Source organism: Adiantum capillus-veneris, chromosome 19, assembly GCF_014529385.1.
Source record: "Adiantum capillus-veneris isolate H3 chromosome 19, ASM1452938v2, whole genome shotgun sequence".
Classification (NCBI taxonomy): domain Eukaryota; kingdom Viridiplantae; phylum Streptophyta; class Polypodiopsida; order Polypodiales; family Pteridaceae; genus Adiantum; species Adiantum capillus-veneris.
Genome location: NC_140949.1, coordinates 4,963,771 through 4,987,935, shown reverse-complemented (window position 1 = coordinate 4,987,935; position 24,165 = coordinate 4,963,771). Strand labels below are relative to the sequence as shown.

Genomic DNA, 24,165 nt, shown 5'->3' with positions numbered 1-24,165 from the left:
TGAGGGTGATAACCTCACCTTACAGGTGCATTTTCAGCGCTGGTTATGCGTTGTTTTTGGACTGTTTTGCAGCCGTATGGATGCCAGAAGCATTGGGAACAATGCCCCACTGTCTGAGGGACAATTCCGGGACTGTTTAGGGCTGAAAACAGGGAAAAAACCAGTAATACAGCGAGCTGTAATTGCTGTTTTTGGGCTAAAAAGAGAGGGTTTATGTCTTTGGAAGCGCGTTTCAGCAGGGGGATTTGTTCAGGGCGAGTTTTGGGGTTGTTATGTTGCCGAAATTTTGCCAGAACAGGTGTGATCTAGTCGTATACAGGTGAAGATCCCGAGGACTCTAGTTTTGTAACTTTACCCTCTAAAGGAATTAAAAAATACCAAAAGGGGCGCCATTTTTTGGGGCCTACAGGTTGTCGGCGTCTGCTCGGAGCATTCTAGCTTTCGAGCCGTGTGTGCTTTGAAGTGTTAATTCCTGTTACAGATTCCTTCTACAAGGTTTCTCTGTGTGTTAAAGCTTAAAAAGTTAAAGCTAAGTTTTAGGTGAAAGACAAAGTCTACCCCCTACGGGCTGGTTTCGTGGTTCCATTGCCGGGACAGAATCACTTTCCTCAAGAAGTGAGCCTCGGTTGGTTTGGTGAAGACATAGAGTACAAGAATGCGGGATTACACTATGGCCGACAAAGGGAAGGGCATTATGGAAGAGGGTTCCTCTTCGAAGGACAGGCATGAAATTCCTATAGTGTTTGAGGTTGGCGAGAGTTCACGGCCACTTCTGTCTGTACCTCTTGTTGATGTGAATGCTCCACCAGTGCAGGGCTTTATGACTTGGCAACTTGAAGATGATGCGTTCGAGACTCAGTTAGTTGCCGTTGTGAACGTGTTTTCCCGACTGGTGCAGAACCCAAGGTTTATGGAGTTTTTGCAAGCGCCACCAATGCCACAGCAGTCAAGGCAAGTCACACAGCTCGTGGAGCCTGTTGAGGCTCAAGCCCAGTTACTTCATGCGTCCCAGCAGGATAGGGAGCACTCGCATGTTGCGGAGTTAGGGGCTCCAAAACAAGTTCCTTCCGTCCATGAACAGGTGGTTAGGACGCCTATTCTACAGGCTTTGCCAGTTTAGTCCGCCACCTTTCCAAGCCTGCATGTTGCGTTACAGGGACAGGGAACCAATTTCCAGGCTATGCATCAGGTTTTTCCACCACCCACGGTACATCCTGGGTATTTCGAGGGTGGATCTGTGTTCCTAAGTGTAGCTGGTTATGCGCCTGGAAACTAGCATTATATGCTAGGAACAGTGTTTGTGGTATGCAAGGCATGATGCCAAAGCCCATGTACGGTAGGATCGGCATGCAGCAAGGCTTTCAGAGCAACCAGGGCCAGTTTGGGGTGCCACAGGGCAATTTTGGCATGGCTGGTTTTTCTGGACAGCAACCACATATGGAACCTATAACGCACAATGTTAATGGCCAAGGCGCCCAAATGATTCCTATCATAGTGTCCATGTTGCAGGCAATTCCCTATGACAATTTGGGGGCACTGGAGAAACCAAAAGCATACAAAGAAGGTGGTGCAAGTGTTAAGTTTGAAACTTTTAGCAGCTTTGAGGATAAGACGAAGGCTCTCACTTTCCTCCAGCAGGTTGATACAGCTTATGCGGGGGGGTATTTTATAGAGGCCTCCAAAGCATACAAAGACGGTGGTGCAATGTTAAGTTTGAAACTTTTAGTAGCTTTGAGGATAAGACGAAGGCTCTCACTTTCCTCCGGCAGGTCGATACAGCTTATACGGGGGGGAATTTTTTAGAGGCCTCCAAGGTCAGGAAAGCTGCCACCTTCTTGAAAGGAAATGCACTTACATGGTGGACGACCCTCTTGATGCAAGGGCAGGCACCCACCACGTGGGTATACTTCAAGCAAATGTTTGCATCTGCGTGACTGTCAAATGAATTTGAAGCCGACGTCATGATGGATTGGCACCAACTCACTACGGCTACTTGCAAGAGCCTACAGGAGTACAATCAGAGGTTTTGTAAATCATTGCTCTCAGTAACCTCCCACTGGTTCGTGCCATTGACAAATCAGATAGAGAAGTATTGTTGTGGGTTGCCTAAAGGGCTTCGAGATTACTGTACAAAAAACAGAGTGGCTACCCTCACTCGGCTTATGGAAGTTGCCAACATTGGTCTTGCCTTGTTGAAGGGAGAGGACAGTGGATTTCCGGGCAACGCGAAAGGGAGGCAACAAAAGAAAAATTCAGCAAAGAAGCCCTTTGCAAAAGCGGCTCCTGAAGCATCACACGGTTCAGAAAAGGACAACAAGGATAAGGAATCAGTCGGGACTTCTGGAGCGTAGGCAAAGAAGCCAAAAAGGAAGCCTTTTGTGTGCAAGTCACTCGAGGAAAAGAAGGTCTTGATGGCTGAAAATATATGCTTTATATGCAAGCAACGTGGTCACTTTGCTGCAGATTGTCCACAAAGGAAAAGGCTTGCTGATTCGAATGATAAAGAAGATAAGAAATGAAAGAAGCCTAAGCCCACTGCAGGTTTGGTGCCAGATATGGTGGGTGACAGGCCAAGCACAAATGCCAGCGAGTTATGCAGAGCATGGGGTAAAGTTAGAGATCAGACGACACTCATTTTCTTTGATCTAGGTGCCAAAGCAAACTTTATCTCACCAGAGTTAGCTATGAAGCTGGGCATCAGAGCTGAAGAGATGGGGTACACGGCAGAGGCAGGGTTGGCATGTACAGGCCACTCAGAGTGTGTTACTCCCATCATTGGAAAGTTGCGTCTACATATTCATTCGTATGTGGATACAGAAGAATTTTATATCATGCCGTTGGAAGGGTGTGATGCGCTACTGGGAATTCCATGGATGTTCCAAACAGATGGCGTGCTGGATGTCTGCAACAAGACGATCACCCTTCAACATAGGGTAAAACTTATGTTTTGGATGTAAAGCTTAAAGGGGAGTCTGTCCCTTTTGTATCTGCTTTGGCTATCGCTTCTGTAATTAAAAATCATCTTTCTGTGTACTTGATCTTTGCATGTGATGTTTCAGATAATTGTCAGTCAAATTTATCTCTGTTAGATATTAAAGAAGGGCCAACATTTTTTGCAAGAGTTTAATGACTATTTTTCTGATTCATTACCGTCACAATTGCGCCGGAGAGGCCTGAGGACCATGTGAAAGATTTGGTGCCAAGGTGTAGCCCATCGAACATATCTCCCTACAAGGTTAGTGCGGTGCAGCAGAAAGAGATTATGGACCAGGTTGAGGAGCTTTTAAAGAAGGGGCTGATTCAGCCTAGTTCCTCACCTTTTTGCTCCCCAATGCTTTTAGTGCAGAAGAAGGATGGCTCTTGGCGCATGTGTATTGATTACCGTGCGTTGAATAAGAATGCCATCAAGAACAGGTTTCCTATTCCAAGGATTGATGATATTCTTGACCGTTTAGAGGGTGCTGTAATTTTCAACACGATAGACCTTAAGAGTGGGTACCATAGATTCGTATAAGGCCAAAGGATGTGCACAAGACTGCGTTTAGAACGAGATTTGATCTTTATGAGTTCTTAGTGGTGCCATTTGGTCTTACAAATGCTCCTGCCACGATCAATAGAATGATGGATCGGATATTCCGCTCGCATCAAAAGTTTGTTGGCACCTTCTTTGACGACATGATAGTCTACTCGAAGAATGAAGAGGAGCATAGGCGTCACATGACCATTGTGTTCGAGGAGTTGCGTAGTCACATGCTGCTTGTCAATCCTAAGAAAAGTGAATTCTTCTTGGAAGAGATCCACTTTCTTATCCACATAGTGTCAAAGGATGGTGTCCGAATGGATCCCGCAAAGGTTGAAGCTATTAAGACATGGAAAAAAATTAAAGACTGTGCACGATGTCCGAAGCTTCTTGGGATTGTGTTCATAGTATAGAAGGTTTATCAAGAATTTTGCAGAGATAGCTTCACCTCTTCACACTTTGAAAAAGAAAGATGTCACTTTTAGATGGACCTAAAAAGAGATTTCAGCTTTTAGTCTCTTAGAGGAAAAGTTGACTCTAGATCCCGTGATTGTTTTACCTGATCTCGAGAAGTCATTTGTGGTCCAATGTGATGCGTGTGGCAATAGCATCGGAGTGGTGCTGATGTAAGATGGACGGGTAGTAGCTTATGAGAGGGCCAGAAAAGGCTGCATATCTATGAGAAAGAGTTATTGGCCGTCATTCATGCGCTCTCTAGCTGGAAGCACTACCTATTAGGTGTTGATTTTTGTTGTCCAGACAGATCATTAGACCTTGCGATACTTCTTGACACAATCAAAGCTATCCGAAAAGCATATGCGATCGGCAAACATTCTTTTTATGTTCCACTTCCAAATTATACATGTGGAAGGCAGGAAGAATGTTGTGGCTGATGCGTTATCAAGAAAGCCACATATTTCAGCTGTATCAATTCCTTATCATCATGAACTTGATGACATGAAGGAACAATATGCTATAGATGAAGACTTTGCAAGGATTTTTGAGCAGTTACAAGAGGGGCAACATCATGAGCACTACCTCCTCAGAGACGGTTTTATGATGGTGCATGGCAAACTTTGTCACTAGGTCATTGCGACCTAAGGTCATGGTAGAAAGTCATGTCCCACCGTATGCAGGGCATCGTGGTATTGATGCGACAGTTAAAGCGGTAGAGACATTCTTTTATTGGCCTACTTTGAGGAGAGATGTGGATGCCTTTGTGCGAGCATGCATGATTTGCCAAAAGGTCAAGTTTGACAAGGCAAAAGGCACCACGGTTGTTACATCCACTGTCGATTCCGGATAAGCCATGGGAAAGCATTGCTATGGACTTTATCTTTGATCTTCCCACAATGCCAACAAGGGATGATGATATATGGACCATTATTTGCAGGTTCAGCAAACATGCCTATTTTATCCCTGTCAGGAAGAAGATAAAATCTGATCAGATGGCACGGTTATTTATGTACAATGTGTTCAAGTACCATGGTATGCCACAATTGATTGTCAGTGATCGTGATCCTCGCATGACAAGTTTATTTTGGAGAGGATTGTTTGAGAACGTGGGCACTACGCTCAAGTTCTCGTCTTCATTTCATCCACAAATTGATGGGGGACAGTCAGAAGAGGCTAATTCTACTCTCTTGGATCTACTAAAATGCTATGTGTCAGATAATAAGGGCAACTGGGAATAATATTTGCCTATGCTTGAGTATGCGAACAACAATACGGTGCATTCGTCAACTGGCAAGGCACCTTTTGGGATTGTTGAAAGCAACAAGAAAGTTCCTCCCATTTTGCATACAAAGGACAAGATCTTTGAGACAGATCGGTATGTCAAGAACATGGATGAAATGTATAATAAGATTAAACTTGCCTTGGAGAAGACTCGAGCAAAGCAGAAAAGGGCTGTTGATCGTCACCGTCGTGAATTACTCTTTTCACGTGGTGATTGGGTACTTTTACGGTTTGAAAAGGCAAGGTTAAAGGAGATGAAGGGCAAGGAAAGGTTATTTCCGAAGCTTAGCGTGCGTTACTATGGGCCTTTTCAAGTGCTTGATAAGATCAGCGATGTCGCTTACAGGCTAAAATTGCCTAATGCTTGGAAGATTCATGATGCGTTTCACGTGAGTCTTCTAAGACCCTTCGTGGGTGATGTGCCAGAAGATATACCAGATGAGGACCAGCCGGAAGTTGAGGAACTTGATGAAATCTTGGTTCCTGAGCAGATTTTGGCACATAAGGAGAGAAAAGTTAAGGGACAGGTTGCAGACGCTATTTGGTGAAGTTCAAGAACTATCCACCTATGGATGTAAAGTGGATGGAAGAGCATGAATTGTCAGAGTCACCAAATGTATTGCAACTTTACCTTGCAACTTTAACTTGAGGCCTTTGGGTTACAACCTACGTATGCCCCAACACAACATGTGCAAAGGCGGTGAGGGTGAAAACCTCATCTTACAGGTGCATTTTCAATGCTGGTTATGCGCTGTTTTTGGAGTGTTTTGCAGGCCTTATGGATGCCGGAAGCATTGGGAACAATGCCCCACTGTTAGAGGACAGTTCTGAGACTGTTTAGGCTGAAAACAAGGTAAAAGCCAGTAAATACAGCGAGCTGTAATTGCTGTTTTTGGGCTGAAAACAGAGGGTTTATGTCTTTGGAAGCGAGTTCCAGCAGGGGGATTTGTTCAAGGCGAGTTTTGGGGCTGTTATGTTGCTGAAATTTTGCCAGAGTAGGTGTGATCTAGTCGGATACAAGTGAAGATCCCCAGGACTCTAGTTTTGTAACTTTACCCTCTATAGAAATAAAGAAATACCGAAAGGGGCTCCAGTTTTTGGGGCCTACAGGTTGTCGGTGTCTGCTCGGAGCATTCTAGCTTCCGAGCCGTGTGTGCTTTGAAGTGTTAATTCCCAATACAGGTTCCTTCTGCAAGGTTTCTTTGTGTGTTAAAGCTTAAAGTAAAGTTTCGGTGAAAGCCAAAGTCTGCCACCCTATGGGCCGGTTTCAGTAATTCCCTGTTTTGTCACTGTGAGGTGCCCAAAGCCCTGTTTAAGGCTTAAGCATCGCATATCTTTCTCGAGGCTCCCCTAACGATGTCCTGCAATTTAGGTGTGAAACCTTAAACCTGCAGAAAAACACAGCAAGCTGTAATTTTCTGTTTTGGATCGTTTTGGGTGGAGCGAACATGACTACGCGTGTCTCACGCTCCCACCTCCCACAAGCAATGGGACAATTCCCTTGTAAATCAGACGAGTTTCACGCGAGAAAACTCTCGGTTTTCGCAATTATTCGCGATGGAACTGTGCTGTAGGGGATTAACAATCAGCTAATTTGGTACCTGTTCAAAAGGCTCTTGCCTTGGCAAACGCGCATAAAACTGCAAAACTGTACATGGTCATTTGAGAAGCCCAACTAGAGGGGCATTATCATATGTGCAAAGGGGGGAGAGAGATGCGCGAGAGCAAATCATCGCGCTTCATAGAGCAAGGGAGAAGACGAGCTTTCCATTAAAGCTCTTATCACCTGCACTCACCACTCACACACAGTGTAGCACACTTTACAAAAATCAGCCTCCCTCCTCAACTTTGGGCGCCCCCTCTTGGATAAGGTTTCTGGAGACTGTGAATTGGCCTGCATGCAGCTCCCTAACTGCCATGTGTTCATTTGACTCCCTTTGGTTTAGTTTTTTAGTACCCACCAACTTATAAAGTGTAGCAAGGGACCTAAATGACTTTGAACTAAGCCTAGCGAACCTTTTACTGCTTGGATTTCAGTGTTGACTAGCCCGACCATCTTGTGGCGACTTGCCCTTCTTGACTACGGGTGTAACTCTCGGCCATCGGCCATTTCACACTGGCCACATAATGTCCGACCATTTGTGACTTCAAAAAGAGGGTCCCACAAATCAAATAAAAAATCAAGGGAAAGAAACCAACAACTAGGTTAGTGGTTGCCAAAGCCTCGTGACATAACCCCTTCCCTCCCCCCTTTGAAATCGCAATTGTCCTCAATTGCATGCAAGATATACATGCCACAGATGATTTAGGCACCCTTTTATCATCGCATGTATCTGCAAGAAAGATCATGACACAGATACAAATGAGTTATTGAGACCTGCATACTTTTGTCATTTCTATGAATCATAGAAGTGAGCATTGTACCTTTAACACTTGTCAAGCAATGTACACTTCTATTGCACTAAATCCGTATGTACATTTGATTTGCTAGCTCTATCATCACCCCGCTTTCGAACACATTGAGTTGGGGCATACATAGGTTGTAACTCAAAGGCCTCAAGGTAAAGCTGCAATACATTTGGTGACTCTAGCAGTTCACACTCTTCTATTCACTTTGCATCCATAGGTGGATACTTCTTGAACTTCACCAAATACCGTCACTTTTCCCTTAACTTTTCTTTCGTTTGGCCAGTGCTCCTGAAGACTCAGCTGAATCTTCAGCTTTCTCTTCTCTTTCAGACTCTTGGGAAGCTTTAGGAGCTGCTCTTGCAAAGGACCTCTTTGCTGGTCTTTTCTTTGACATACCCCCTTTTAGTTGCCCTGAAACCCACTGTCTTCTCTCTTCAACAAGGTATGACCAATGTTGGCAACTTCCATAAGCTGAGTGAAGGTAGCCACTTTGTTCTTTGTACAGTAATCTCGAAGCCCTTTAGGCAGTCCGCAACGATACTTCTCAATCTGCTCTGTCAGTGGTACAAACCTATAGGAGGTTATACTGAGAGCAACGCTTTACAAAACCTCTGATTGTACTCATGTAGGCTCTTGCAAGTAGCCACAGTGGGGTGCCAATCCGTCATGACATCGGCTTCATATTCATTTGACAGCCACGCAGATGCAAACATCACTTGAAGTATACTCATCTAGCGAGTGCCTGTCCTTGTATCGACAGTGTTGTCCACCATTCACCCAATCTTTACTTAAACTTTACGACACAAAGGAACTTCACGAATAAGCTTGTGACTGGAATTACACTTCAAAACAAACCACGGCCTTACAGCTAGAGTGCTACCAAGCAGACAACGACACACTATTGGCCCCAAAGACTGGCGCCCCTTTCCATATTTTTTTATTCATATTACACTTGAGAAAAAACTGTAAACTTTTACAAGCTGACCCACTTTTATCTGGCTGAAATTCCCCTACTCTAACCCGATTTCGATAGCATAACCACAATAGAAGTCTCCATCGACAAAATCCCAAGTACATGATGACTTTCCTTGCACTTTAGAGGACTTTACAAAACCTACGAGAAATTATAGCATGCTGAATTCTCTGTATTGCGCTCCGATTCGCGTGCGGATCACTTCTGTGGATAGCCTTGAGCTCTCGCACCTGTAGGGTCACTTGCCCCTTGAATTAGACGAGACTCCTCGTGGGAAATCTCTCTAAATTGTCATGTATAAGCACCCAATGCTTTCCCGAGGCTCCCCTGGCAAATAAACCATCCAAACGCTTTCACCTAACCCTCATCAAGCTGTCCAAACCTGTCCTTGGCTGTAATTGCAGGTTTTTGACCCAATTTCGCCAACATAACGGTGCAAAAATCCCTGTAGGTCAGAAGTACACGTCAAGGACATTTTCCCTTGCGGTTTGGAAGCTTCTAGTGAGCTGCAGGTCAATTTCAGCATGCTGTAATTCCCTGTTTTGTCACTGTTAGGTGCCCAAAGCCCTGTTTAAGCATTGCACGGCTTTCCCGAGGCTCCCTTGACGATATCTTGCACATTAGGTGCAAAACTCTAAACCTGCAGAAAAACACAGCAGGCTGTAATTTTTTGTTTTGGATTGTTTGGACGGAGCGAACATGTCTATGCGTGTCTCAGACGCTCCCGCACGCAATGGGATAGCCCTGTAAATCAGACGAGTTTTCACGCGAGAAAACTCTCTGTTTTCGCGATTCTTCGCGATGGAACTGTGCTCCTGTGGGGGATTAGCAATTAGCTAATCCGGTACCTGTTTAGAAGGCTCTTGCCTTGGCAAATGCCCATAAAACCCTAAGAACTGTACATGGTTATTTGAGAAGCCCAACTAGAGGGGCATTACCATGAGTGCAACGGGGAGAAAGAGATGCGCGAGAGCAAATCATCGCGCTACATAGAGCAAGGGAGAAGGCAAGCTTTCCATTAAAGCTGTGATCACTTGCTCCCACTACTCACACACACTGTGTAGCACACTTTTACAAAAATCAGCCTCCCCCCTCAACTTTGGGCTCCCCCTCTTGGATAAGGCTTCTGGAGACTGTGTATTCGCCTGCATGCAGTTCCTGACGGCCATGTGTTCATTTGACTCCCTTTGGCTTAATTTTCTAGTAGCCCCCAACTCATAATGTGTAGCGATGGGCCTAAATGACTTTGAACTGAGCCTAGCCAACCTTTTACTACTCGGATTTCAGTGTTGACTAGCCCGACCATCTCGTGGCGACCTACCCTTCCCGATTGCGGGTGAAACTCTCAGCCATCGGCCGTTTCACATTGGCCACACAATGTCCGACCATATGTGACTTCAGAAAGAGGGTCCCAAAAATCATATGAAAATCAAGGGAAAGAAACCAGCAACTAAGGTTAGTGGTTGCCACAGCCTCGTGACAGGTGTCGAATGTTGTACACATCTCCGCTCTAACATGGCAAAAGCTGCATTTTCAGGGGCGAGGTGAGTATGTCAATGGCGGCCTAAGCCATGAGAAGGGGCCCTGTCTGCGCTAGTGAAGGTGACTCCCACGTAGACATAGGAGGTGACCACCTTGACTGCACCTCTTGCTGTTGTAAATGTGAGTGCTTGCCGAACTAACCTCGAGGTGTTGAAGATCATGAACTTGGTCTTCCCAAGGTGCACTATCAGTCTTTTGTGTGTACAAAACTCATCCACGATGCTCAAATGGCTCTGTCAACCCTCTGGTGTAAGAGACTTGGACACTCCAAGTCAAGAATCAATCACAACAGCACCAAATAACCACTTCAAAACAGTTCACAATTCACAATAGATTTGCACTGGCCCCGCGGAGTTCCGTGCCTAGAGATATTGGCCCCAAAGACTAGCACCCCTTTCGGTATTTCTTTATGTATTAATCAGTGTTCAAAGTACAAGAGAGTGGTTAGGGTTTCACTCTCAGACTCTGCATCCAGATGCTCTACGGAGTGTGTGCCCAAATCACTTATTTAAAGTTTACAAGGGTTGCCAAAAGCAGAGCCCCAAAAGCTTCAGATCAAAAGCCTAAAGAAAAGCAAAGGCTCTTTCCTCTCTCAAACTCACTTGAGTTTTAACATAAAGCAAACTCTCCCTCTCTTCTCAAATTGCGTAGGAAATAAAGCACTGCCGCAAAAGCTGAAAAATCTCTGCCAATTACGGGCTGCCATACGGTGCCATGTCAGCATGCCAACGCATTTCACGGAATTCAGTCCTGCTGCTTTTTAGGGTTAGGTCAAGACAAATTTAGGGTTAGGGTTTTTGGCGAAAATTAGGGTTTGCAGGTTTTAGGGTTAGGGTTTCCAGAATTCGGGTTTTCAGCAGCAATCAGGGTTTCCTCTCGAGCAGCCACGTCATCACTTTGCGACATACCTCCCTCTTGAAAGCATTGTAATCGCCCTCGATTACGCCTGCAAAACAGACAGAGGCCATAAACCGTCTTAGCAGACACTGACTGTTAGTACCTACGTACTAGGAACACATATCTAGCACATGTACTAATTGACAGTCACATCACACGACATCACAGGACATCACTAGACATCACAGGACATCACATGACATTCAACATTCATTCGGATCTTAGACCATGATTTATCGGCAATGTAGCTAGCAATCGCATCTAGATCCAATCGAGACCTCATCGATGTCCGATTGACTAACCCCTATTGCAACCATGTCTATTCGAGATCAATCAGACCAAAATGCTACAGTCATTTCGTCTATCAGTTTCTGCACTTAAAAAAGTCAAGAACAAATCAATATCATAATCAGGAATTCCATTTCATAAAGTCATACTGCAGAATACTATAAGCTTTCAGTATCCCTGAAGCTCGAAGAGACATCAGTGACTCTAGTATCTAAATCAAGGCATCTGTTGACAAAGGAGCGGAGTGACTCCCCTCTTGTGCATCCCACTGCACCAGATCTCCGGCCAAGCTGAATTCTTGGTTCTATTTGGAGTAGACTATGCTAAACCAAAAGCATCGAGGTAAAGTTTCACAATCTGAGGAGTATCTGCTAGGTCCTCCTTCTCCATCCACTTCGCAATGCATGATAGTTCTTGAACTTAACCAAGAACCGCCTTCGGACTTTACCTTTATTCTTCGTATCCTTATGTGCCAAAATCTGTTCAGGAACAATGATCTCCTCGTTTTCTTCCACTTCGGGTTGCTCATCAGGCTCCCCATCATCAGGCACATCACCTTTAAAAGGTTTCAAGAGACTCGCATGAAATGCATTGTGAGTCCTCCAAGTATCATGCAGTTTCAGTCGAAAGGAGACATCATTTATCTTTTCAATGATCTAGAAAGGTCCGCAGTATCGCATACTAAGCTTTGGAAAAAGCCTCTCCTTTCCCTTTTTCTTTCTTAGGCGTGCCTTCTCAAAACGTAAGAGCACCCAATCATCCTCCTTCAATTTCAAGTTGCGACGATGAAGATCCGCTGCCTTTTTCTGTCGTTCTTGAGATTTCTGCAAAGTCTCGCGAACCTTGGCAAAAGCCGTATCTAAATCTTGCGTATATTCATCCGCTTCAAAAATCTTATCTTTCGTGCTTAGGAAGGGTGGAACCTTCGCAGCACCTTCAACAATCTCAAATGGCGCCTTCCCCGTCGAACAGTGTATCGTGTTATTGTAGGCAAATTCCACCAAAGGTAAGTACTTTTCCCATTGAGTCTTCTGATCCGAGATATAAGACTTCAATAAATCTAGAACCACTGAATTGGCAATCTCAGATTGCCCGTTAGTCTACAGGTGGAACGATAACGAGAACTGCAACCGCGTGCCAATGTTCTCCCAAATTGCCTTTCAAAACAAACTCGTAAATCTGGGGTCCCTGTCGGAGACATTCGTCTCAGGCATGCCATGTAATCGGAAAATCATCGTGATCATTCTGTATTCTTGGGAGATCTGGGCCACAAACAGTCTCGCTAAGTGATCCGGCTTGACTGTTTTCTTCACTGGAATAAAATGAGCCTGTTTGCTAAATCTGTCAATAACAATCCAGATACCATCATGACCACTTTGTGTTCTCGGGAGATTAAAAATGAAATCCATTGTAAATCTTTTCCAGGGGCGGGTGGGTATGGGTAAAGGCTGTAACAATCCGACCTTCTGACATACTAAGCAACTGCGCACAAACTCTTCCACATCCTTCTTGAGTCACGGCCAAAAGAAGTATCTCTCTACCCCTTTCATGGTGGTAGCAATGCCGCGGTGACCCGTAAAAGGTGGACAGTGACATTCAGTCATAACCTTTTCCCTCAATTGCTGTGTAATGCACAACATGGTTCTTCTCATCAAGTAACCATCCCGAATGGAATATCCTGCTACTGTCTCCCCATCCCGTATCCGTGTGAAAACGTCTGCAAAATCTGTATCTTTGGCATACTGATTGACCATATCCTCGAAGCATCTATGATGTATCGCGGAAATAGCCAGAACCAACGGCTTCTGAGGCAAAGCATCTGCCACCACATTCTTCTGTCCCTGCACATGGACAATCTGGAAGTGAAATTGTGACAAGATGTTCGTCCACCGCAGCTGCTTTTCCGAAAGCTGCTTCTGTGACAAGAAGTAGCGCAAACTTTGATTGTCTGTAAAGATAGTAAAATCCGCTCCGAGTAGGTAATGCCGCCACTGAGTAAGAGCATGGATAACTGCAAAAAGATCTTTCTCATAAATCTATGCTGTCATTTCCGGCCTTGAGAACAATCGGCTCTCGTAAGCAATGACATGGCCTTCTTGCATTAAGACCGGACCCAGACTACGACCACAAGCATCACAATATACTTCAAATGACTTCTGCAAGTCCGGCAAAGTCAAAACTGGTCCCGTAGTCAATTTCTGAAAGGCAGTCACCTCTGTGGGTCCCCACGAGAAAGGGACTCCTTTCTATGTCAAGATATGCAAAGGGGAAGCAACTTCTACAAACTTTCGAATGAACCTCTTGTAGTACGAACACAGTCCCAGGAAGCTTCTAACTTCATGGACATTCTTCAAATCGGGCCAATCACATATAGTCTCTATCTTGGCCGGATCCATTTGCACTCCTGCTGCTGAGACAATGTATCCCAAAAAGTGTATCTCTGGTAGGAAAAATTCACTTTTCTTTGCATTTATCACTAACTTGTGATCTCGTAATGCCTGAAAGACTTGAAGCAGATGATCGCTGTGTTCTGCCTCATTCTTGGAGAAAACAATGATATCGTCAAAGAAAGTGCCAACAAATAGCCTGTACTCTCGAAAAATCATATCCATCATCCGGTTAAATGTCGCAGGAGCATTGGTTAAGCCAAAAGGCATCACCAAAAACTCAAATAATCCAAAAGTCGTCCGAAAAGCTGTCTTGTAGACGTCTCCCGACGCGATCTTGAGCTGATGATATCCACTCTTTAGATCAATCCTGCTAAAGCACGAGGATCCTTGTAATCTGTGGAGTATATCATCGATCCTAGGAATCGGAACTGTTCTTGATGGTGATTTTGTTGAGAGCTCTATAATCGATGCACGTTCTCCAAGATCCGTCTTTCTTCAAAACCAACAACACTGGAGAGCAATACGGTGAAGTACTAGGCTAGACAAGACCCTTTTCCAAGAGGTCTTTCACTTGGTTCATAATTTGTTCATTCTGTGCTCGGCTCACACAATAAGGTGGCCGGTTCAATGGTGTGCTTCCAGGTATCAGATCAATGGTATGATCTTCAGGACGAGTAGGTGGTTACTCGCCTGGTAGGCCCTCTGAGAAGCAATTGGCGTGAGAGTGGAGAAAATCTTGGCGTTCTTTATCAAGTTTAGACATATTTGTCCTATCCTTATCGCTCAATTCTTTCATAAAGATTGAGTAAACAAACAGACTGGATTTCATTAATTTAGAAATGGCCAAAGCCGATACAATAGGGACAGACTCGCCCTTTAGTTTAATATCAAGTAAAATGGTTCTTCCCTTCTCTGTAGTCAATGTCGCTTTGCTCGCCCCATAATTGACCACGGCGTTGTTCTTGTGGTACCAGGGAATCCCCAAGAGAACAGCACAACCTTCCAAAGGAATTATGTAAAAGTCCTCATGCCCCAAATACCCCTGACAATGCAACCAAGTTTGCCAATGACAGGTGTAATGGCTATGTCCCTACCGGGTGCCGCTAGAACAGCCTCCGCAAGTGGTCCCATCCGATCGGGAGTGATCTCGAGCCGCGCCGCCAACTCCGGTGAAATGAAGTTGGCCTTGGCTCCTCCATCAAAGAAGATCAGGGCCTCTTGATCTTTCACTTTGCCCCAAGCTCGGCAAAGTTCTGTACTTTCGTCCATGGTGTTGGGATCGGTACCCACACAATCTGGAACCAGTCCTGTTTTCATCTTGCCTTTTCTTCCACGTTCCTCAGCTGTTCTCAAACTCTCAGACCTATCGTCGTCCTTGTCATTCTGTTCTTTCTGTGCCTTTTTAGGGCACTTCACGGAGATATGTCCATGTTCCCCGCATCCAAAGCACTTCCCCTCTCTAATGAAGCGAGCTCTCTCCTGAGGAGTAAGCTTGGGTCATGCATCCTTTCTTTCTGGGTTGCTCTTTCTCTTTCTACTTTCATTTGCTGAAGTCTGTTCGGCTCGTTGTGTCATGACCAAAGAGGGTGGGGAGAGGGGCATCCTTGCCTGGCACCAATGGTGCTAGCAATGGATTGTGACACACTGCCTAGACAACAAACTCTCCCAATCACTCTCTCATAGAGAGCATAGATGGCCCATATCATCTCCGATGGTATCCGTAGACTCTGAAGTCATTGAAAGAGCCTCTCCCATTGGACTATGTCAAACGCTTTGCCGAAGTCCACATAGCAGCAATAAAGCATCAATGAGGCAGCGCAGAACGAAGATGTGGTCGATGGTGGAGAAGCTCCGCCTAAGCCTGTAGGCCCTCAATTTCTCCATATGAGCTAAGCTCAGCCTCAAGTACTGCCCCATACAGTTTGGCCATTGTATGACCAATCATGATAATCTTGTAATTCCCTGGGTCCAAGGTGTCCCGAGATTTGTGGATTGGCACAATGGTGTGCCGAGTCGACTCCTCTGGGCAGCCTTCTTCTATAGCCCGGTTCAATATATGTATCAACAGGTCTATAGTGGCGGCTGTGTAAATGAGACTCTCACTCGGTGATCCTGTATGACCTAAAGACCGCCGGTGTTGTAGGCGGTGGATGGCCTTCTTGACCATCTCTTCTGTGAAGAAAGAAGAGCTCGTGTCAAGGTCTAGGTGGCTGTGGAACCCGAGGCTGGTTACACTGGAATCAATGAGACTAGTCATCATGTCCAATTCAAACTTGAACTCCACGGATGTCTTTGATTCACAAAAATCAATCAAATTTCTATCTCACCATCTCATCCTCATCAGAACTTTTGATATCCCAGAGTAGCAATATTAGCCATCAAATCCACATCTGACCGATCTTTGATGGATATCTGCACTAAAACCACATACACAATTTATCTTATCCAAATTGGACCTTTGATGCACTAGATTTATCCATACTAATCATCACATTAGTTCTAACTCGAACTCCACAGATGTCTCTAACGAATTAGTACATCATCAAGTCAGAATGTTGCAGTCATTCCATCCAATCATACTCAATGAAATACTAAAGACATCAATCAAAATGGGAGAATAAATCATTCGTGTTGCAACTTTTATCAAAATATATAGTGATGGCAGAGTATTGTCAGCTCAGCACCCCTGAAAGGATAACAACCAGTTAATAAAAACCAGTTCGCGGATGTCCATATTGCCACGTCAGTTGTCTGCAAGTGCATTTACGAGCCTGCAACATCCAGATAGTACTGCCACGTCATCATTTTGTGACATACCCCCCTCTTGAAAGAATTGTAATTGCCCTCGATTACGCCTACAAAATCAGACATAAGCCATAAACGAGTTCAGTAGACACTGACTCTTAAGTACCGACACACTAGACGACACAAATCTAGAACTTGTACAAAGACGACAGTCACGTCACATCACATCACATCACATGACAAACCAAATCAATCATAGAAAATTCATTCCAAATCTCAGACCATGACTGCCAGCAACGTATTTAGTAATCACATCTAGATCCATCCCGGACCTCATTGATGTTGAATTAACTAATCCTTATTGGGATCATGTCTATAGAGATTTTCAAGACCGAAATGCTGCAGGATTTCGTCAATTATTCCACTCAAGCACTGTTTTGTGCGAGTAATCATTTCTAGGAATCCCAATTCGAAGTACTTCTTTCATAAAGTCATCCAACAGAATACTGTCAGCACATCAGTCCAAAGCGAAATCAATGACTTTATCCCATCCAGGTAATTGTGACAAAGGAGCGGAGTAACTCCCCTCTTGTGCAGTCCCACCTGCACTAGATTTTACCTGCTGATCTCCGGTGGGAACTCTTGGAATAGCCAAAGCTAGACCAAAAGCATCAAGGTAAAGTTTCAAACCTGAGATGTATTTGCTAGGTCCTCCATCCATTTTGCAGTCAATGCCGGATGGTTCTTATCTAAGAACCACCGTTCACTTTACCTTTCTCTTTCTTTTCTAGTATCTGTTTCGGAACGAGTATCTCCTCGTTCTCTACCACTTCATGTTCATTCAAGAGCTGTCACTGCTCCAAAGTCATCATCATCATCTTTTCACAATCCTGTTATCCTGTTTCTTCCATTAGTTTTATTCAAAATTCATGATACTTATCAGGTTCATTCTAGATTTGTCATTGCTCCAAATTTGTCATCCATTATCTTCAATTTTCACATGTTATCTGCATACATCTAGCAACTTCTTCTAGAGAACATTAATCTCACACATAATCAGAATCATCTTCGGAAATTCCTATTTCAAAGCTCTTCATTCACACACTTAGTTCATACTGAACACAATATTTCAATCATCTAGTCATCTCATCCGTCCAGAAGTCTTGATGCACCTAGATCCCTGTGTAGCCATCTCATCAGGCAGGAACTCTTGATGCACTCACCATAGTATCCAGTCACCTCATTCATATGGAGTCTTGATGCACTAGAATCATTCAACATGCGTCATCATCCATTTATTCAAATTCATCATTCTTATCTCGATTGAAGGATCCATTCTTGAGCTTCCGTCGCTTCCGATTTCACCATCTCATCCTCGATTCACCTGCAAAACTAGCAAGGAGATGGCTCACCTGGTTGCAAAAGAGTGAATGTCCAACTCCATGCTTCCCAATCGTACAGATGCGAGTTCCTCGCTTCTATTTCTGGTTATCTGTCACAAACAACCATATTGTCAGTACATCAGTATCCCTTTCAATGTCCTTTCTAGTATTTGGTTCATCTTCTAGTCAACAGCTCTGTTCCAGCTCTTCCTGCGAGTAAAGCTTCCGCTTTTCTGCACTTGTTTGTCCTTTCAGCTTTCCACCCCGTCGTGAGAGGAGACTCAATGGCCTCACGCCATCTCGAGTAAATCTCATCAATCGGGTAATTCTTTAGGTGTTTCGCAAATCTTGGGTCTCTGGAGTACTTGATCACACACATGTGAACCTACAGTTAACGCTTGTACTTCGCTCTGGCAAACTTCTCCGTCGAATTTTTTTTTGCCCAAATCTTCATTCTTTTCTTCAGTTTCCATGCCGGATTTCAACTCTTCTTTGCTTTCCCGCTGAGAGATGTTATCTCTGTCAGATTCTCCAGGAGAACCCATGTGTAATCTGGGATTCTTTATGGCTTATGCCCTATAAGACAAAGCGATGAAGACGGGAGCGCGCCTGATGCACAATGAAGTAAGGGTGGAAGTGGCTAATAAATCCGGGGTCGGGACATAGAGATTTTTCAATACCAATTTCCAAAATTGTGCCCAAGTGCCCTGTCTTCTTTTTGATAGGACCGGTATGCTTTGAGAAAAGCACACGCCTAAAGCTCTGATACCACTGTCAAGCTTTGGACACCCCAAGACGAGAATTCAACACGACACACTAGAGAATCACTTAAAATACTTCAAAACTTTAAATCACATTTCAATTTTTGTCCACATGGCCCACCGTAGCTCCGTGCCCAGAGAGATTGGCCCCAAAGATTGGCGCCCCTTTTGGTATTTCTTTTATATCAATGCTTGATCAAAGTACAACTCCCAAGGGACCTCTGCTCTCAGACCCAGATGCTCTGAAGAGCGAGGCGCTTGGGCCCTTTTTATTCTTACAAGGGATGCCAAAAGCAGAGTCCCAAAAGCAGTTAAACTCAAAAGCAATTGGTCCAAAAGCTTCTTACTCAAAAGCAAAGAGTCCCAAAAAGCAAAAAGCCTCCAACGCAATTTGCGGAATTCCGTACAACACCCACGTGAGCCAACGCGTTTCTCGGATGTCCATACTGCCACGTAAGCTACCTGCCACAATGCCTTTTACTGGCCTCTGTACTGTCTGACACGTCATCATCTACCACGTCCGGGCAGTACTGCCACGTCATCATTTTGTGACAATTTGAGACTAGAAGGCTGCCCCCCCCCCCCCCCCCCCCCCTTAAAGAGAATCTTTACTAGGGATGTCTTTGTTTTTTCTTTAACAAGCACAGAAATTGGAGGAAACCCCTCCGTTCTAATGCGTAGACTTGATGGTCGTTCCTAGAGACGAGCTCTCAATCCTTTTTCCGTCTGTACTTAGAGCCGAGGCTTCGCAGACAATTTCCGAATTCCGTTCGTGGAATTCCCAAGCATAGCCTAAGGCCTTCTTGCTTCTTCTTCAAGATGGAGTACCTGCAGAAAACACACAAGGCAACAAATCATAGAACATATATGCAAGCTTCATCTGTCGCTCCTTGCACGGAAAAGCGACCTCCGTGCTCCGTGGTCTCGCGATCACTTGCGTCTTCTCCCGGTACAGTCTCTTCCAAGCTAGCACTGACAAATCTATGTCTGCGAGTGGGGGTGAGTGTTGCTTTTATAGGCTCTCGGCACCGGCAAGAATAGCCGGTCCGAACCTAGCCAAAAATAGCAGACCTTGGCGAACAAGAAAAGCAAAGAGAGAGAGTGAGGGTTGGCAGCCAGCAGTTAGATTGAGGAGAGAGAGGGTCCGCGTTGGCAGTTTTTAGGAGGGGGCGCCTTCTGTCTTGCTTTATTTTAGTGGGCAGCAGGTCACTTAAAAAAAGTGTGAATGTATTTAAATTCAAAAAGACCAGTGAGCTGAAAATTTATGCTACACAAACACAGTCCAGGCATCCCCGGATGCAGTTCCCAAGCATAGATGCTATGCAGACACAAATTCCTCGCGGGAAAGCATAAACCTTCCCCGTGAATGTCCCACTTTCACAGAAAGCTTCTCAGAACCCACCTTTATTCTTGTGCTTGCATTTTTACGCGTATTCCTTTTTCCTGTTCGGATTTCCTGCCAGACCAAAGGAATATTCCCTTTTCAATGCTCCCGTCACTCATCATGTGATGCACAGGGCTATCCGTTTCCCGGTCTCTCATACCGAACTAACGGTACAACCCCTTCGCGATGCTTACTGTCACCCATCATATGACACATCAGAGTTGTCTATTCCCAATGGCTTTTAATAATTCCAGTAGATCTACATTTCCTAACCTTACGGTTCAAGTGCACACATTTAAATATCCTAATTTCAATAAAAGAAATTACTCAGAAAAATAAGAAACTAGTAAATTTAGCAACATCCCTCTAGCTTCTAACGAGTTGTCATCAACTGTAGTGCTTCTACATATCCTTCCAGAATTTCGGGATAAGACTCTTATTCTTGCTCGGTCATTCACTGAGCGTCTAGAGTAGAATAATTCATGAACTTAACCAAATACTTCCGTGTAATCTTCGCGGACTTGAGTGGCCGCTCTTGATGATGAATGATCTGCTCCGGTTGGAGTATTTCTTCCGTTTCCTCAACCTTAGGAGGTTCCTCAGCAATAGGCTGACTTGGAGACGATTCCACATATAACCGGAGTAAATTAACATGGAAAGCATTGTGGATCTTCCAATTAGATGGTAAGTCTAATCGGAACCTCACATCATTCACTTGGTCAATTATCTAAATGGCCCATAATAACGGTTGGAAAGTTTTACCACTTTTCCTCTATGAGTCGCTTGTTTCTTTAGTCTTGCCTTCTCAAACTTGAGTAAGACCAATTGATCGACTGTTAAGTCTAGATTTCTTTTGTGCTTGTCCACAGCTTTCTATGTTTTTCTTGAGAGGGCAAAATGGTTGTCTTAACTTTGCCTGTAGGCCATGTCCATATCTCGGACAAACTCATATGTTGCAAAATCCTATCCTTAGACAAGGATTGGTGGAAGCAAAGGCTTACTATAAAGAATCTCAAAAGATGCTTTCCCCGAAGACGAATGTACGGTATTGTTATACGCGTACTTGACAAGGGCAAATACTTCTCCAGTTAGACTGTCTTTCTGACATATAAGATTTCAACATATCCAAATACTATGGAATATGCGATCTCATTGTGCCTTCATTCACCCTAGGCTGTCTAGACAATGCGTCTGCAGCCACATTCTTACTAAGGATCTGGAAGTGAAACATGGGCAAAAAATTAGCCCATCTCATCTGCTTTTCAGATTATTTCCGTTGCGTAAGGAAATACTGCAAACTTTGATGATCGGTTTTGATCACAAAATCCACTCCTAGAAGATAATGCTTCTAGGTAGACAAGGCGTGAATCAGAGCCATAAGTTCCTTCTTGTAGATCGAGGCATGCAATTCCGCATCCTTAAGCCGTCTACTTTCATAAGCCACTGCATGGGCTTCTTGGTTAAGCACTGCACCGATGCAATCACCTGAAGCATCGCAATGAACCTCGAATGGTTTCTTTAAGGTTGGCACGATCAAAATAGGTCCATGGCTTAATAGATACTTTAGCCTATCAAAGGCGCCTTGTTGTCTCGATCCCCATTTGGAAGGGATCTTCTTCCTTGTTAGGTCATGGAGTAGTCTTGCTACTTGAGCAAAGCCTCGAATAAACCTCCGATAATAGGAACACAATCCCAAAAAGCTACGTACATCATGTACCGTAGTGGGAGTTGGCCAATCTTGTGTGAGACTATATGGCCGAGATAGTGTATCTCAATTAGAAAGAACAAGAACTCACTCCTTTGCATTCACATGGAACTCATGCTTTCGCAATTCCTGAAACACTATGTCCAAGTGCTTCCAATGTTCCTCCTCAGTCTTCGAAAAGAAGAGACACTACTTATGAAAAGACTCTTGGTCCTGATCGTGATATAGTAACAGCTAGTAGCATTTGAGCATCGGAAGCTTTGAATCATTATTCTGTATATCAGTTGGGCATGAAGACCAGTTCTTCAAGGAAGGATGTCAAAAATACTAAGTGTGCAGGCCAATCAAATGTCAAATGAAGACTATTTTCAAATTGAAAAACGAGTTTGTTGGGAGCAGGTGTTGGTTGCTCCACATATGTTGTTTGAAAACTTTGTCCGTGTCCTTTTAGGAAGCTGCCTGATAGTAGGCAAATATCCAGCAAGCAGCTTCTGATAACTTTTCACTCAGGATGTTTGATCATGCCTCAGATAAATAGTCTGCGATTTTTGAATCTCTAATGAGTCACCAATGTTTTTCAATGCTAAGAATCGGTTGAAGCTTCATGGTTGTGTCCCTTAGTACAGCAGCTGCAACAGTTGTTGGGGGCGCTTTTCTTGTTTTGACTTGATATAAGAAGTTAGCTGTTAGGTAGAAGCTGGTTGATTGTATGTGGCAGAGGCTAATTGTACATGTTTGACAGGTGAACAAGTTGTGGTTGTCACACATGGAGGAGTTTTGAATGCATTGCATCATCATGTCACAGGAAAACCGCCACCAGGCAAAGTCCTCAACACATCTATTAATGTCTTGAAAATAACAAATCACAAGGTATGGACTCTGCAGAGCTGGGGAGATGTTTCCCATTTGACAGGACGAATACAAGCCAAAACGTTTGCTGATCAGGATACAGCTTAAAAGTGCTTGTGTTCTTGATGCCAACATTCCTAGTCTATTCAAATCTATTGGGCTTTGATGCCACCAAAATATCAAAGAAATTTCTCAGAAGCTATGATGCTTTCAAAGGCTTATTAAGTAAAATAATGCCGAGTCTTCGCGCACAAAAAGGGGTGTCAGTTCCCAAAAATAAGTATAATGAATTATTCAAGAGTTAAGAGCCAGTTTGTGCTCACCATTGTGAAATTTAGGCCGCCTTGAGCTGGTCATTTAAAGCAAATGTAAACAGAAACACGTTTAATGCTATATACTCTGGGCGTTTTAGCTGATCCCACTTTTGCCATTGTCTCAAGGTCTTGGGCCTCTTGCTTGGTTTATAAACTCTTGGAGGATGTGTTGAGCACATTTGAATGGGATGATGCTAAGCTGACGATTTTATTTTTTTCTTTGATATCCCTTTGTAGAAAGCAATTTGGACTATTAATAGAAGGTAACAGTCCCCTTTCTTCAAGCTAGTAATGACTTTTGATAGCTGAATATCTGAATCGTGTGGGTGGGGTGTGCAGTCTTAAGGGAAGAACCGAAGCTTGACCTCAATCAAGCAGTAATAAATTGCTACTGCAATATTGTAAGCATGTAATGCTATGATGAGAACGCTAGACGGTTACGATAAAGACACCGAAGTCTCCCATCTCTGAAGAAGAGAGATCCAAATTGTCATGAGAAACTGTAGATTGCTTAGTCAAGTGAGCATGTGTCTATCTCTCTTCATTGAAGTAGCAAGATCCTTAAAGATAAGGCAAAAAGGAAAGGATGGAATCAAATCCATCCTGAAGGCTATTGATCGCATCCTTCAAGAAGATGATCTCGATAAAAAGCCATCTTGGACCACATTTCATTTCATTTCTCTCTGTCTCTCTCTCTCTCTCTCTCTCTCTCTCTCTCTCTCAAACGATTGCTCCTAGAGCATGGTAATATATTTTTCATGGACTCTCTCCTCCAATAATTCCAGTGAGTCTTTGCTCTAGTTTTTTTTTTTTCTTTGCTTCAAAATTTCCAGCTTGTTGAGCCATAACAGCCTCCTCGTATTTAATTTGAGCTACGAGCTTAGTATTGGCCATTCTGCTCTTATCAAGAAGATCATCAACATGCTTCTCTTGCTTCTGCAACTCATACTTGAAGCCAACATATTATTGTGTTATCAATCTTTGTTTTTTCTGTTCTTATAATGCATTGGCTTCTAATTGTAAGTCTAGTTGCAACTTCACAGGGCCAGTCATTTGCTTTGTCAACTTATGTACTCGACTGGCGTAAGGCTTGATCATATGGTATTCTGGGCTCTTGCATGTTTTGTTCATTGCTAGGTAGGTACAGGCTCTTCTTCTTATGGCTTTTGGTCAACAATGAGACTTCGATAGGCACAAATGGGCCACTTTCCTGACTGGTCTTTCAATGACCCCCCAGATTCTTTGAATGCTGTGGTATGTTTTCCATAC

The 24,165-nt window shown here is 44.0% G+C and overlaps 1 protein-coding gene across 2 annotated transcripts in view; it reads left to right on the top strand.

Annotated features, from left to right (window-relative positions):
• Positions 1-22,998, top strand: part of LOC147433488 (metal-independent phosphoserine phosphatase-like) — a 55,106-nt gene extending 32,108 nt beyond the window's left edge. For both annotated transcript variants that reach the window (XM_086490172.1, XM_086490171.1), the window contains exon 7: positions 22,476-22,998. In XM_086490172.1, the coding sequence (XP_086346298.1) occupies positions 22,476-22,690 (215 nt within the window). In that variant the 3' untranslated portion in view covers positions 22,691-22,998. The remainder of the gene's footprint in view (positions 1-22,475) is intronic.
• Positions 22,999-24,165: the final 1,167 nt, after the last annotated feature.